Raw genomic sequence first — 12,720 nt, forward strand, 5'->3', positions numbered from 1 at the left:
TGTTTTCCCCCCTCTAGAGTCTTCAAGCATTATTCTGGCATCTACATAGTACATAGCCACTGCAGCACCCTTATTTGCAGATTTCTGTATTAGTTGACTTTTTGGCCTAGCCTTGTGGTGGGTACCTGGACCCCTTAAGGAGGAAGATGCAGGCTGGCCTGTATTGCTTTGGACACGGGGTCCTTCATTAGCCATTCACCTTGGCAAGTAGTGCAGCATGTTGAGTTATCCTCTGTATGCTTTGCATGTCCCTGAAGAGCCTTAAGGGAGTATGCCCACCACTAGGGTGAAGACATAGATGGGGCTTGTACCTTTACATTTTATGTCTTTGGTAGGAGGACCCTTTTTACCCTACCGGTACCCAGGATGCTTTTACTCTGGTCCCTTGTAGGTAATTGTGAAGTGCACACTGTGACACATTTAAAGTACTGTAGGACTATAGGCAAACATTTTTTATTTTATTTTTTCCATTTGGGATAGAGCAAGGAAGGGTTATGACCCATGTGAGATTTGTTTCCGCCATCTGTGTACCATTTTGGAGATGTCCCTTCACTTCTTGTCCCATGGCCAAACAGGAAGTGAGAGGAAATCCCTGCAAATCAAGGGAATTCCTTTGGGGACCCCCAAGTCACCAGAACTAGTGCCCCCATTGGAAGATGTCCCCTCTACTTTTCTGGGGACAACCCAAAATGTGGGATTGTCTTTTACTTTCACTTTCAATTATAATGGTAAACAGGACAAATAAAGAGAGCGGATCTCCCTAATGGGGGCCCAGACGGCAATACAAACTGACAGGTGTTCTATTACCTCTCCACTATATCCAAAACTAAAAAAAAAAAAAAAAAAAAAAAAAAAAAAAAAAGTTTTGCTTTTAGTTATATGTCAAATGATTTGTTACAACCATGGAGCAGGAATGCAAGTTCTGTTGTGTGTATTTTTTTTGTTTGTTTTGTTTTTTTCCCTGTTTGCCTTTCCCCTCCCTGGTGCATTTTGTGTACACATTGCACCCCATGTATTTTATTTCCCCTTGTATGACCTTGCTTGCAAGATTGCCTTCCCTATTGCTGTTGCCTCTGCAAGATTGGTCTCTGGGTTAGTGGCTTTATCATGTAAAGAACCATTTACATATGGCTTTACTTATGCCTGTGTTACACAGGCACAAGTTTGTCCTACAGCCTAATGCCTCCTTTCTTCCCAAGAGGGTATGCTCCTTCCACAGGACATTCTCCTTATCTCCTGCTCTGAAACACTCCAAGGTCATTTATTTTGCCTGAAAAGGTAAGTGCTGTCTTCCTCCCCAAAACAGCTTTTATATATTGGTGCTTTCCTTGTAGCTTTGTTTACCAGTGTCCAATCACCTGAAGGTAGCTGAATATAACCTGTGGTTTAGATCCTGTGTCCTGTATGGTGCTTCGTAAAAAGGATTTTATGGGCAAGTCAAACTTAAAACACCCTGGAAAATGCAACAGGGAAAAGTATTTAGTAAATGTGTTTTAATCCATGAAGGATTTAGTGCTTATTGGTCTTTAAGACTGCCACCACTTTGGGCATTGACAAAGTGGTTGTAAAAGTATTTTATTTTATTTTTTTAAATAACATGTTATACTTACCTGCTCTTTGCAATGGAATTGCACAGAGTGGCCCTGAACCTTCTCTTCTCGGATCCCCCGACAGCACTCCTTCTCTATGTCCAATGCCCCCCATAGGAAGGTGCTTCCCATAGGGACACTTGTGCATGCTCGCCCCCAAGCCCTATTGACACGTCCATTGAGACAGACAGCAGGACTCGTCTCCGCTCCCTCATCACTGGCTTTGATTGACAGCGTTTGACAGCAGCGGGAGCCAATGGCGCCCGGTGCCCCAGCAAAGCTAGTGAGACCCAGAAGTGAAGGGAGAGAAGAGCTGCAGAGGCCCCAGAGGGTGAGGGGGCATACTGATGCCTAAACATTTATCTTAGTGCAAGGAATGCATTAAAGTAAACAATGTGTAGGCTTTAGAACCACTTAAAGCTACTTTCTGTGAAAAGGAAAGGTCCTTAAAGATGGGAAGATCTTGCATCAGTAAAATTAGAAGGTATGATTTCTTCTCATCTGACTCCGCATACTGTCAAATACTGAGTGGTGGTTTTCCTTGGTACAATACATTTAGTCCATTCATTGAGCTTTTAAAAGACTGCATGGCGTTTACATACAATTCCCATGAATCATTGTCTGAATTATCCTTGCAGATTTTTTGTACTCTAGTGATGTCACTCCTATGGTGCTTCATATGCTTACTAGGGCACCAGTCCTGTGCTGATCAGGTCCAGTATATACTATTAAGTGGTGGCTATGGATTGGTTTTCTGGTTTGGCAAAGGCCATATGATGCTTTAAACCCCAAGTGTTTATTGCATACAATCATAGGCCTGCCATTCAGAGACTGTATTTAGCCCATTGTATTTGATAGCTCAGAGATCTAGCCCAGAATGTTTGAATATATTTCCTATCCAAAACTGCCTGAAGTCCCTATACTTAAATCAGATTTCCACCCACTTTTGAGAGGCAGTCTTAAACGAAAGACCACCTCTCCACCCCTCCTTTTTGGATAGTATTTTTTTTATTTCTTCTATATTATGAGGTTTTATGAAGTACAGCCTGTACTTCTGATCCATCCTGTCCAGGACGTCCTATCGTCTTGTGCGGCGAGCCACCCCACTGTCTTCTGGGACCTGTGTGTGCCTCAGAAGACAGCTGGATATTCACAAAGTGCTGTGCGACTCGCTTGTGTGCTTTAGGAAACGGGGCAGTGAAGCCGCAAGGCTCCACTGCTGGTCTCCGTTAGTTAGAATGGTGGTGCCTGCACCCGATCCAATAGACGGATCAGCCTGGGGGGGGGGGGGGGGGGGGATGGGGCGCGACATTGCGGGCTCCCTGGACAGGTATGTGTCCTTATTAAAAGTCAGCAGCTACAGTGTTTGTAAAAAGAAAAATGCTGGTGGAATGCCGCTTTAAAGTGGTTGTAAAGCCACAGTGTGTTTATTCCTACAATCCCCTATGTTACATTACATTATGTGCTTTTTAAAAAAATATGTTGCTTTATACCTTATTTCATAGCAGCACTCACGTGACTGCCCACTGCTCTCCTCTCCCGATCTAATAACTACAGCAGGAGAGGCTGAGAACCCCCCACTGAAATCAGCCAGGAGGAGAAGAGGAAAGCAGCAGGTGGTCACGTGAGCACAGAGTGGCGCTATGAAATAAGTTATACAGCTGCATTTTTTTTTTTTAAGCATAGACACTTGTGCACATAATTTAATGTAACACAGGGGACTGCAGGAATAAGACACATCTATGATATCAGCAAGAGCAGAGGGACAGGGAGCAGATTGTCACTGTCACTAGCTGACAGGGAGGGAAGGGGAGAGAGGAAAGACACTGGGATGACGGAGGCGCATAAACTGACTATGGTACCATGGATCAGCAGCCATGATAAATGTGGTCAGTTTACAGTGGGGGGGGGGGGGGGGCAGGATCAACCAGGTATTTTAGATGATAGAAAGGGCCACATTACACAGCACAAGCACTGTGCTGTTATTTATGCTTTAACTAGTTGCTGACCGCCGCCTGTCAAATGACGGCCAGGCGGTGCACCTATTGTGGTGGGAGGCTGTCATATGACGGCCTCCTGTTTAAACAGGGAATGTGCGCGATCATGCGTGCGCATCCCTGTTTCTTCGGTGGCAGCGTGTGACGGAGACACCGCTCGCCACCGAAGGGGGTAAACAGCCATTGGTTATGGCTGTTTATCACGTGATCGGCCGTGATGAAGTCACGGCCGATCAAAGATGGTCACACCCTGACTGCACGGCGCATGCGCGCGATCGTCGGTGGCGGCGTGTGCCCCCGGGAACACTGCTCGTCACTGACGCTGGTAAACAGCCATTGGCCGGCTGTTTACCCACGTGATCGGCTGTGATCCTTTCACAACCGCGGTAACGAGATGTTACTGGGTTCTCCTCCTCACACACCGATCGTGTGTGAGGAGGAGATTGCGGTAACATCTCGTTACCGCCCACAGTACACCTCAAGCACACTGATTCCCCCCTCCCAATAAAGAGGCCCTGTCACCACCCCTCATAGTACCTGTCAATCACAGTCCATCAGAGTACCTGTCACAGCCCATCAGAGTACCCGAGTACCTGTCATAGCCCATCTGAGTACCCGAGTACCTTTCCCAGCCCATCTGAGTACCCGAGTACCTGTCCCAGCCCATCTGAGTACCCGAGTACCTGTCCCAGCCCATCTGAGTACCCGAGTACCTGTCACAGTTCATCTGAGTACCCGTGTACCTGTCACAGTTCATCTGAGTACCCGTCTACCTGTCACAGTTCATTTGAGTACCCGAGTACCTGTCACAGCCCATCAGAGTACCCGAGTACCTGTCATAGCCCATCAAAGTACCTGTCACGGTTCATCTGAGTACCCGAGTACCTGTCACGGTTCACCCGAGTACCTGTCACAGCCCATCTGAGTACCCGAGTACCTGTCCCAGTCCATCTGAGTACCCGATTACCTGTCCCAGTCCATCTGAGTACCCGAGTACCTGTCACAGTTCATCTGAGTACCTGTCACAGTTCATCTTAGTACCCGAGTACCTGTCACAGTTCATCTGAGTACCTGTCACAGTTCATCTTAGTACCCGAGTACCTGTCACAGTTCATCTGAGTACCTGTCACCGCCGTTCAGAGTACCAAAATACCAGTCACCAAGCCATCAAAGTACCTGTCACCAGGCCATCAGAGTGCTCGAGTACCTATCTCCAGCCCATCAGAGTACCTGAGTACCTATTTGCAGCCCATGTCCCATAGAATATACGTTGGGGTGTTTGCTTTCCAAAATGGGGTCATTTTGTGGGTAATTTCACTGTCCTGGTGGTCCAGGACCTTCAAAAGTGTGATAGGTAGGAATGAAATGAGATGTGTCATTTATGCTCCTAGAACGTCTGAACGTACTACTTCAATGTTGGTGCTCTGTATGTGGCCAGGCTGTGTAAAAGTCCTACACATGTGGTATTGCCGTACTCGAGAAGAGTAGCAGGATGTATTTTGGGGTGTAATTTTTGCTATATACATGCTATGTGTTAGAAATATCTTATAAATTGACAATTTTGTGTAAAAAAAAATGCATTTTAATTTTTTTCCACATATTCCAAAAATGTCTGGAAAAAAAATAACCGTTCAAAAGACTCATTATGCCTCACAGATTATACGTTGGTGTGTTTGCTTTCCAAAATGGGGTCATTTTATGGGAAATTCCATTGTTCTGGTACTCCAGGGCCTTCAAAAGTGTAATAGGTGGTTGAGAAATGAGATGCGTCATTTTTTGCTCGTAGAACGTCTGAAGGTACTACATCAATGTTGGTGCTCTGTATGTGGCCAGGCTGTGTAAAAGTCTCACACATGTGGTATCGCCGTACTCGGGAAGAGTAGCAGAATGTATTTTGGGGTGTAATTTGTTGTATGCATATGCTGTGTGTGAGAAATAACCTGATAATATGACAATTTTGTAAAAGAAAAAATAATTTAAAAAAATCTTCATTTTGCAAAGAATTGTGGGAAAAATGACAACTTAAAAAAACTCACCATGCTACTTACTTAATACCTTGGAATGTCTACTTTCTAAAAAGGGGTCATTTAGGGGGGGAGTATTTGTACTTTCCTGACTTGTTAGTGTCTCAAGAAATGAGGTACACTTGATGTATAGGGATGAGCTTCGTGTTCAAGTCGAACTTACGTTCGACTCGAACATCGGCTGTTCGTCCGTTCGGCGAAGTCCGAACATTTTGGTCCGTTCGCACCGAATTCGTGTGGCGCTCACGGCCCACAATGCACTGCGATGGCGCCGTGCATTGCTGGCTCATGATTGGCCAAGCATGCACTGTGACCCTGCATGCTTGGCCAATCACAGCGCCAGCAGTGAGGAGAGCCATGATTGGGCACAGGCAGGATGCCTGTGGCCAATCATAGCTCAGGCTGTGTAGTGCACGCCCCACACTATATAAGGCCGCCAGCGCGGCGGCCTTGTGTAGTGTGTTGGCGTCTGAAGCAGTGGGTGTTCTGTGTACCTTCAACACAGTACACACTGATCGTTTTCTGCCGATTTTCGATCTTGCTGTTGTGTAGTGGTTGTTGTCTGCGTGCCCTGACCGCAGTATACACCGCTATATTCACCTCACCTATATAGCTAGTGATCTATCTTTTATAATAGAGCTTGCATTCAGTAGTGTTAGGAGCTAGTGCGTGCTGTCTGCGTGCTCTGTACCCAGTACATACCGCTATATCCACCTACATAGCTGTTCTCTATTTGAGCCCACTTGCCATCTGCAGGAGTTATTGGAAGTTGTGTGTGCCTCCAGCACAGCACAGTATACATCTGTATATACCCCTTTATCTCTGGTGTTCTATAATAAAGGCATCTGCAGGAGTTAGTGGGTGTTGTGTGCCTCTAGCACAATATAGGTTGCAGTGTCGTGGCACCAGCACCAGTGCCTAAGGCCCAATTTTTCTGCCCCTGTTTAACAGGGACATGTAATTACAATTCTTGATATAATGTTTCACAGGAGGGCCCGTTCCTGTGCCCACCCAGAGTAACTGTGAGGACTTATAGTGTTGTGGCACCAGCACCACAACCACCAAAGGTAAATTTTTCTACCACTATTCAACAATGGCATGTAATTACAATTCTTGATATAATCGTTCACAGCAGGGCGCTCCAGCGCCCACCAAGAGTCACTTTGAGGGCTTACAATGTTGTGGCAAAACCAACACCTTGTTCCGCCATTTCTGCAGAGCATATAGGGCAGGCCCCTACTTTCAAACATCCAACTTACAAACATCTCCTACTTGCAAACGGAAGGAGACAACAGCAAGTGAGATGAAAAAAGATGGACGACAAAACAAATTATACAGGGGTCATAACCCTTCCCTATGTTTTCCAAAAAGCTTAAAATGTTTTTTTTTTTTGACTGGAGCTACACTTTAAAAATGTACCAGTTGAAAATTACAAACAGATTCAACTTAACACAACAAACCTACACAGTCCCTGTCTTGTTTGCACCGCCTGTATACTGCTGTTCTGAGTATATAGGGCATGGGGGCCACACGCATTTCCTTTTTTTAATATGGGTACGGGGTTCCCCTTAATATGCGTACAAGACCCAAAGGGGCTGGTAATGGGCAGGGAGGGCTAACCATGCCATTTTTCTCAATGGTTTTCAACCATATTGCAGGAACCAGATATAACATTAAAACCGCAAGCAGCTTTAAATGACGTTATTTCCGTTAAATGTCATTTTGTGCAGGGACTGTTCTAAACACGGGAAACACGTGGCACTTCACAGGCATACTGCAGACACCCCCCAGGCACCATATTTAAAGGAATATTTCACTTTTTTTTTTCCACTTTAATCGTCATTAAAATCAGTGCTCCCGCCAAAACGGCCGTTTTTAAAACTTTTTTTTTGCATTGACCCATGTCCTATGGGGCAGGAGCCAGGTCCCCAAACCCTTTTTAGGACAGTATCTTGCATATTAGCCGTTAAAATTAGCACTTTTAATTTCGAACGTTCGAGTCCCATAGACTTCAATGGGGTTCTAACGTTCGTACGAATTTGAGGTCCGTTCAAAAGTTCTGGTGCGAACCGAACCGGGGGGTGTTCGGCTCATCCCTACTGATGTACTGAAGGCCTGATCAGATGTGATCAATTTTCAGTGATTGGCACCATAGTTTGTAGACTCTATAACTTTCACAAAGGCCAAATAATATATACTAATGTGGGTTATTTTTTACCAAAGATAGGTAGCAGTAGAAATTTCGGCCAAAATGTATGAAGAAAAATTACTAATTAGCAAAAATGTATGACAGAAACAAAGAAAAAGGCATTTTTCTCACAAAATTTACGTTTTATTTTATTTATAGCACAAAAAATAAAAAACCCACTAGTGATTAAATACCACTAAAAGAAAGCTCTATTTGTGTGGAAAAAAGAACGCAAGTTTCATATGGGTACAGTATTGGATGACTGAGTAATTGTCATTCAAACTGTGAGAGAGCGCTAAAAGCTGAAAATTGGTCTGGTCAGGAAGGGGGTGTAAGTGCACTGTATTGAGGTGGTTAAAGGAACAGGATTTTTTTTTTTTTTTTTAGGGTTCTAACCGCTTTAGCCACTACCCGCCCAGCCTATAGCAGAATTATGGCTGGGCGGTGGTTCTGTTATCCTGACCAGACGTCTTTCAGGATAACAGCTGGCGCGCCCACATGGGGGGGGGGGGGGGGGGGGCGGGCACGCAGTGTTTGCGATCGGTGGTGCAGCATGTCAGTCTGACACACCGCAACACCGATCTCAGTAAAGAGTCTCTGAAGGAGACTCTTTACCATGTGATCAGCTGTGTCCAATCACAGCTGATCACGATGTAAACAGGAAGAGCCTTGTATTGGCTTTTCCTCACTCGCATCTGACATACACGAGTAGGAGAGCCAATTGGCTGCTCTTCTGACAGGGAGGGTCTGCACAAAGAATGCCTACTTTCGACCACCAGGGATGTCACCAGGACCACCAGGGATTGTCACCACTGATGATCTCCAGGGATGCTAATCTGTGCCCAAAATGTATGCCAATCAGTGCCCACAAATGGTGACAGTGAGTGTGCAGTAATAATGCCTGCCAGTGCCTCCTTATCAGTGATGCTAATCAATGCCACCTGTCCTTGTCCATCAGTGCCACCCATAAATACCCCATAAATACCCATCAGTGCTGCATACCAGTGCCCATCAGTGTGGCCTGTCAGTGCTGCATATTAGTGCCCACCATCAGTGTTCATCAGTGCTCGCCAGTGCTGCCTCATCAGTGCCCATCAGTGAAGGAGAAAACATACTTATTTACAAAATTTTATAATAGAAACAGAAAAAAAAATATTATTTTTTTCAAAATTGTTGGTCCTTTTTTATTTGCTGTGCAAAAAAAAGTGATCAAATGCCACCAAAAGAAAGCTCTATTTGTGGGAATAAAATGATTAAAAAAAAATAAAATAAATAAATAAATAAATTGTTTGGATACAGTGTAACATGACCGCGCAATTGTCATTCAAAATGTGACAGCGCTGAAAGCTGAAAATTTGCTTGGGCAGGAAGGGGGGAAAGTGCCTGGTATTGAAATGGTTAATACTTCAGTGCCGTTCCTATACTTAATACTTCAGTGAAATTATTGTAGCATGCTTATAACACCTGCAAATGCCTGTTATTTCACACGAGTGCCCCACCTGCTATCTGATTATCAGAAGAAGTGCTCAGATCTGTGACAGAGCTTGAGAAAGTTTGGCAATTCTGGTCACCCTTATTGTGTGCTTAGTTCTGGTACCTTTTTCAGTATGAAGTGCATACTGAACTGTTATATTTACTGCATGACCTTTTCACTGTTAAATTCAGGAATGTTGTGATTGATGTGATTAGATTATTTTTATTTCAAATTAGATTACGTTATATGGTTTTCTCTTCCAATTATTTTTTTTACATTTGGTTCCCTACAGGTGTGAGTATTTCTGCCGGCAGTGTGCTGCAAACATAAGTTCTCCAGTTATTAGGATGCAGCTTGAAGTATATCTGCACTGTGAATTAACTCCAGATCATACAGTAAGATTAAAGGTAAGCCAGGGATTTGGTTCAATAAATCTTTGTGATTAGCATGTGGGACCTCTGTGCACTGAAACTGAACCAGTTCTCTAATTCTTCGTTACGTTGCAGCCTGCTTAAAGCATATTTATAGCCCAAACTTTTTTTTTTTGGTCTGTTTAGAGTAGGGAAGGGTTAACATCTTTGCAGTTATGTTTTCCCTGGGTGTGTCCCATTAGGGAGAATTTCCTTTATGTTGGGTTCTGGAGAGTAATATGAAGTGAAAGAAGATCTATACAAATTTAGGGGAATTATCTCAGACTAATGACACTAGAATAAGTGCCCCCATAGTAATATTCACCCCCACCCAATGTTCTGGTGACAACTGTAATAGTTTGGTTTCAAATACATTTCTGCATCAGTGATCAAGACAAAGGGAGAGTGTGAATCTATCCAGTAGGAACTCAGGCAGCAATAAAAAATGGGCAACAATTCCCTTTCCTCTAGTGTTCTTTAGAAGCACAAATACCCATAGTAAGAAACCAGAACTTCTGAATATAAGGAAAATCTGCGTATCCCCCTCTGCTTCCAATGCAGTGCTCAGTTTCTGAGTGAGCTATTGGTGGTTCAAACACTATCACATGGGGGGCATGTATGAAAATACTGATTTTCACAAAGTCATAGGATCTCATGGGGGTGGGAGTGGTGGATTGGGGAAACCTGGAAGGAAATCTAAAGCTACAATGCATGATAACAGTGTGCCTTATCTGCAGCTACATGCTTATTTTGTTTTCCATGCACATTTGATAGGCGAGTGTTAAACTGCAGTCATGTATAGCGATATTATATTTTGTATGTAAAATGGTATTTGTAAATTCAGCTAATCATTGAATTGGTGATCATAGGTTGATAGAATATATGATTGTAGTCTATGGATTGATGTTTATAAGCCGCTTCTATAAACCATGGAGTGGAGTGCTTTGAATCCATACACTTGTGTTTGCCACTGTAGAGTATAAAAGTATTTATTACACTGATCAGTTAAATTTTTCATTTTCATGTTTCATGCATTCTTATTTCCTCACAGCTGCAGCAGAATACCATTTCTTCTATTCTGAGTTCTTGCTCCAGTGAAGACGGGGTATGTTTTATGTAGTATTCTCATCAAATCAGAAATTACAAATTGGTGCTGTCCACTAGTCAGTCTACTGCTAAAGATTGTTTCTTTAGGGGGTTGAACTGCCAGGATGATGTCTGCTTCTATTCTTACCATGACCAACTTCTGCCTCCTCTTCCGAAGTTAGGCAGGCAATGCAGTTACATTTTTTTTTTAATGGGGTGTGTGTGTGTGTGTGTATATATATATATATATATATATATATATATATATATATATATATATATATATATATATATATATATATATATATATATATACATATAAATATATATATATATATATATATATATATATATATATATATATACATACAGCGCCTTGCGAAAGTATTCGGCCCCCTTGAACTTTTCAACCTTTTGCCACATTTCAGGCTTCAAACATAAAGATATCAAATTTTTAGTTTTTGTGAAGAGTCACCAACAAGTGGGACACAATTGTGAAGTGGAACGAAATCTATTGGATTTTTGAAACTTTTTTAACTAATAAAAAAATGAAAAGCGGGGCGTGCAAAATTATTCGGCCCCCTTGCGTTAATACTTTGTAGAGCCACCTTTTGCTGCGATTACAGCTGCAAGTCGCTTAGGGTATGTCTCTATCAGTTTTGCACATCGAGAGACTGAAATTCTTGCCCATCCTTCCTTGCAAAACAGCTCAAGCTCAGTGAGGTTGGATGGAGAGCATTTGTGAACAGCAGTTTTCAGCTCTTTCCACAGATTCTCGATTGGATTCAGGTCTGGACTTTGACTTGGCCATTCTAACACCTGGATACGTTTATTTGTGAACCATTCCTTTGTAGATTTTGCTGTATGTTTGGGATCATTGTCTTGTTGGAAGATAAATCTCTGTCCCAGTTTCAGGTCTTTTGCAGACTCCAACAGGTTTTCATCCAGAATGGTCCTGTATTTGGCTGCATCCATCTTCCCCTCAATTTTAACCATCTTCCCTGTCCCTGCTGAAGAAAAGCAGGCCTAAACCATGATGCTGCCACCACCATGTTTGACAGTGGGGATGGTGTGTTGAGGGTGATGAGCTGTGTTGCTTTTACGCCAAACATCGTTTTGCATTGTGGGCAAAAAGTTCAATTTTGGTTTCATCTGACCAGAGCACCTTCTTCCACATGTTTGGTGTGTCTCCCAGGTGGCTTTTGGCAATATTTAGACGAGACTTTTTATGGATATCTTTGAGAAATGGCTTTCTTCTTGCCACTCTTCCATAAAGGCCAGATTTGTGCAGTGTACGACTGATTGTTGTCCTATGGACAGACTCTCCCACCTCAGCTGTAGTTCTCTGCAGTTCATCCAGAGTGATCATGGGCCTCTTGGCTGCATCTCTGATCAGTCTTCTCCTTGTCTGAGCTGAAAGTTTAGAGGGACGGCCAGGTCTTGGTAGATTTGCAGTGGTCTGATACTCCTTCCATTTCAAAATGATCACTTGCACAGTTCTCCTTGGGATGTTTAAAGCTTGGGAAATCTTTTTTGGATCCAAATCCGGCTTTAAACTTCTCCACAACAGTATTATGGACCTGCCTGGTGTGTTCCTTGATCTTCATGATGCTCTCTGCGCTTTCAACAGAACCCTGAGACTATCACCGAGCAGGTGCATTTATACAGAGACTTGATTACACACAGGTGGATTCTATTTATCACCATCAGTCATTTAGGACAACATTGGATCATTCAGAGATCCTCGCTGAACTTCTGGAGTGAGTTTGCTGCACTGAAAGTAAAGGGGCCGAATAATTTTGCACGCACCACTTTTCAGTTTTTTATTTGCTAAAAAAGTTTAAAATATCCAATAGATTTCGTTCCACTTCACAATTGTCTCCCACTTGTTGGTGATTCTTCACAAAAAAATAAAATTTTATATCTTTATGTTTGAAGCCTGAAATGTGGCA

General features: G+C 43.2%; 1 protein-coding gene across 1 annotated transcript in view; it reads left to right on the top strand.

Moving 5' to 3' along the window:
* The window catches only part of SPIDR (scaffold protein involved in DNA repair), a 1,142,324-nt gene that overhangs the window by 1,124,412 nt on the left and 5,192 nt on the right, over positions 1-12,720 (top strand). The window contains exons 18-19 of the mRNA XM_077492658.1: positions 9,565-9,679; positions 10,734-10,787. Of these exons, the coding sequence (XP_077348784.1) occupies positions 9,565-9,679; positions 10,734-10,787 (169 nt within the window). The remainder of the gene's footprint in view (positions 1-9,564; positions 9,680-10,733; positions 10,788-12,720) is intronic.

This window comes from Lithobates pipiens, unplaced genomic scaffold (assembly GCF_037356315.1).
Source record: "Lithobates pipiens isolate NorthernLeopardFrog02 unplaced genomic scaffold, aLitPip1_a1.2 Scaffold_19, whole genome shotgun sequence".
Taxonomy (NCBI): Eukaryota; Metazoa; Chordata; class Amphibia; order Anura; family Ranidae; genus Lithobates; species Lithobates pipiens.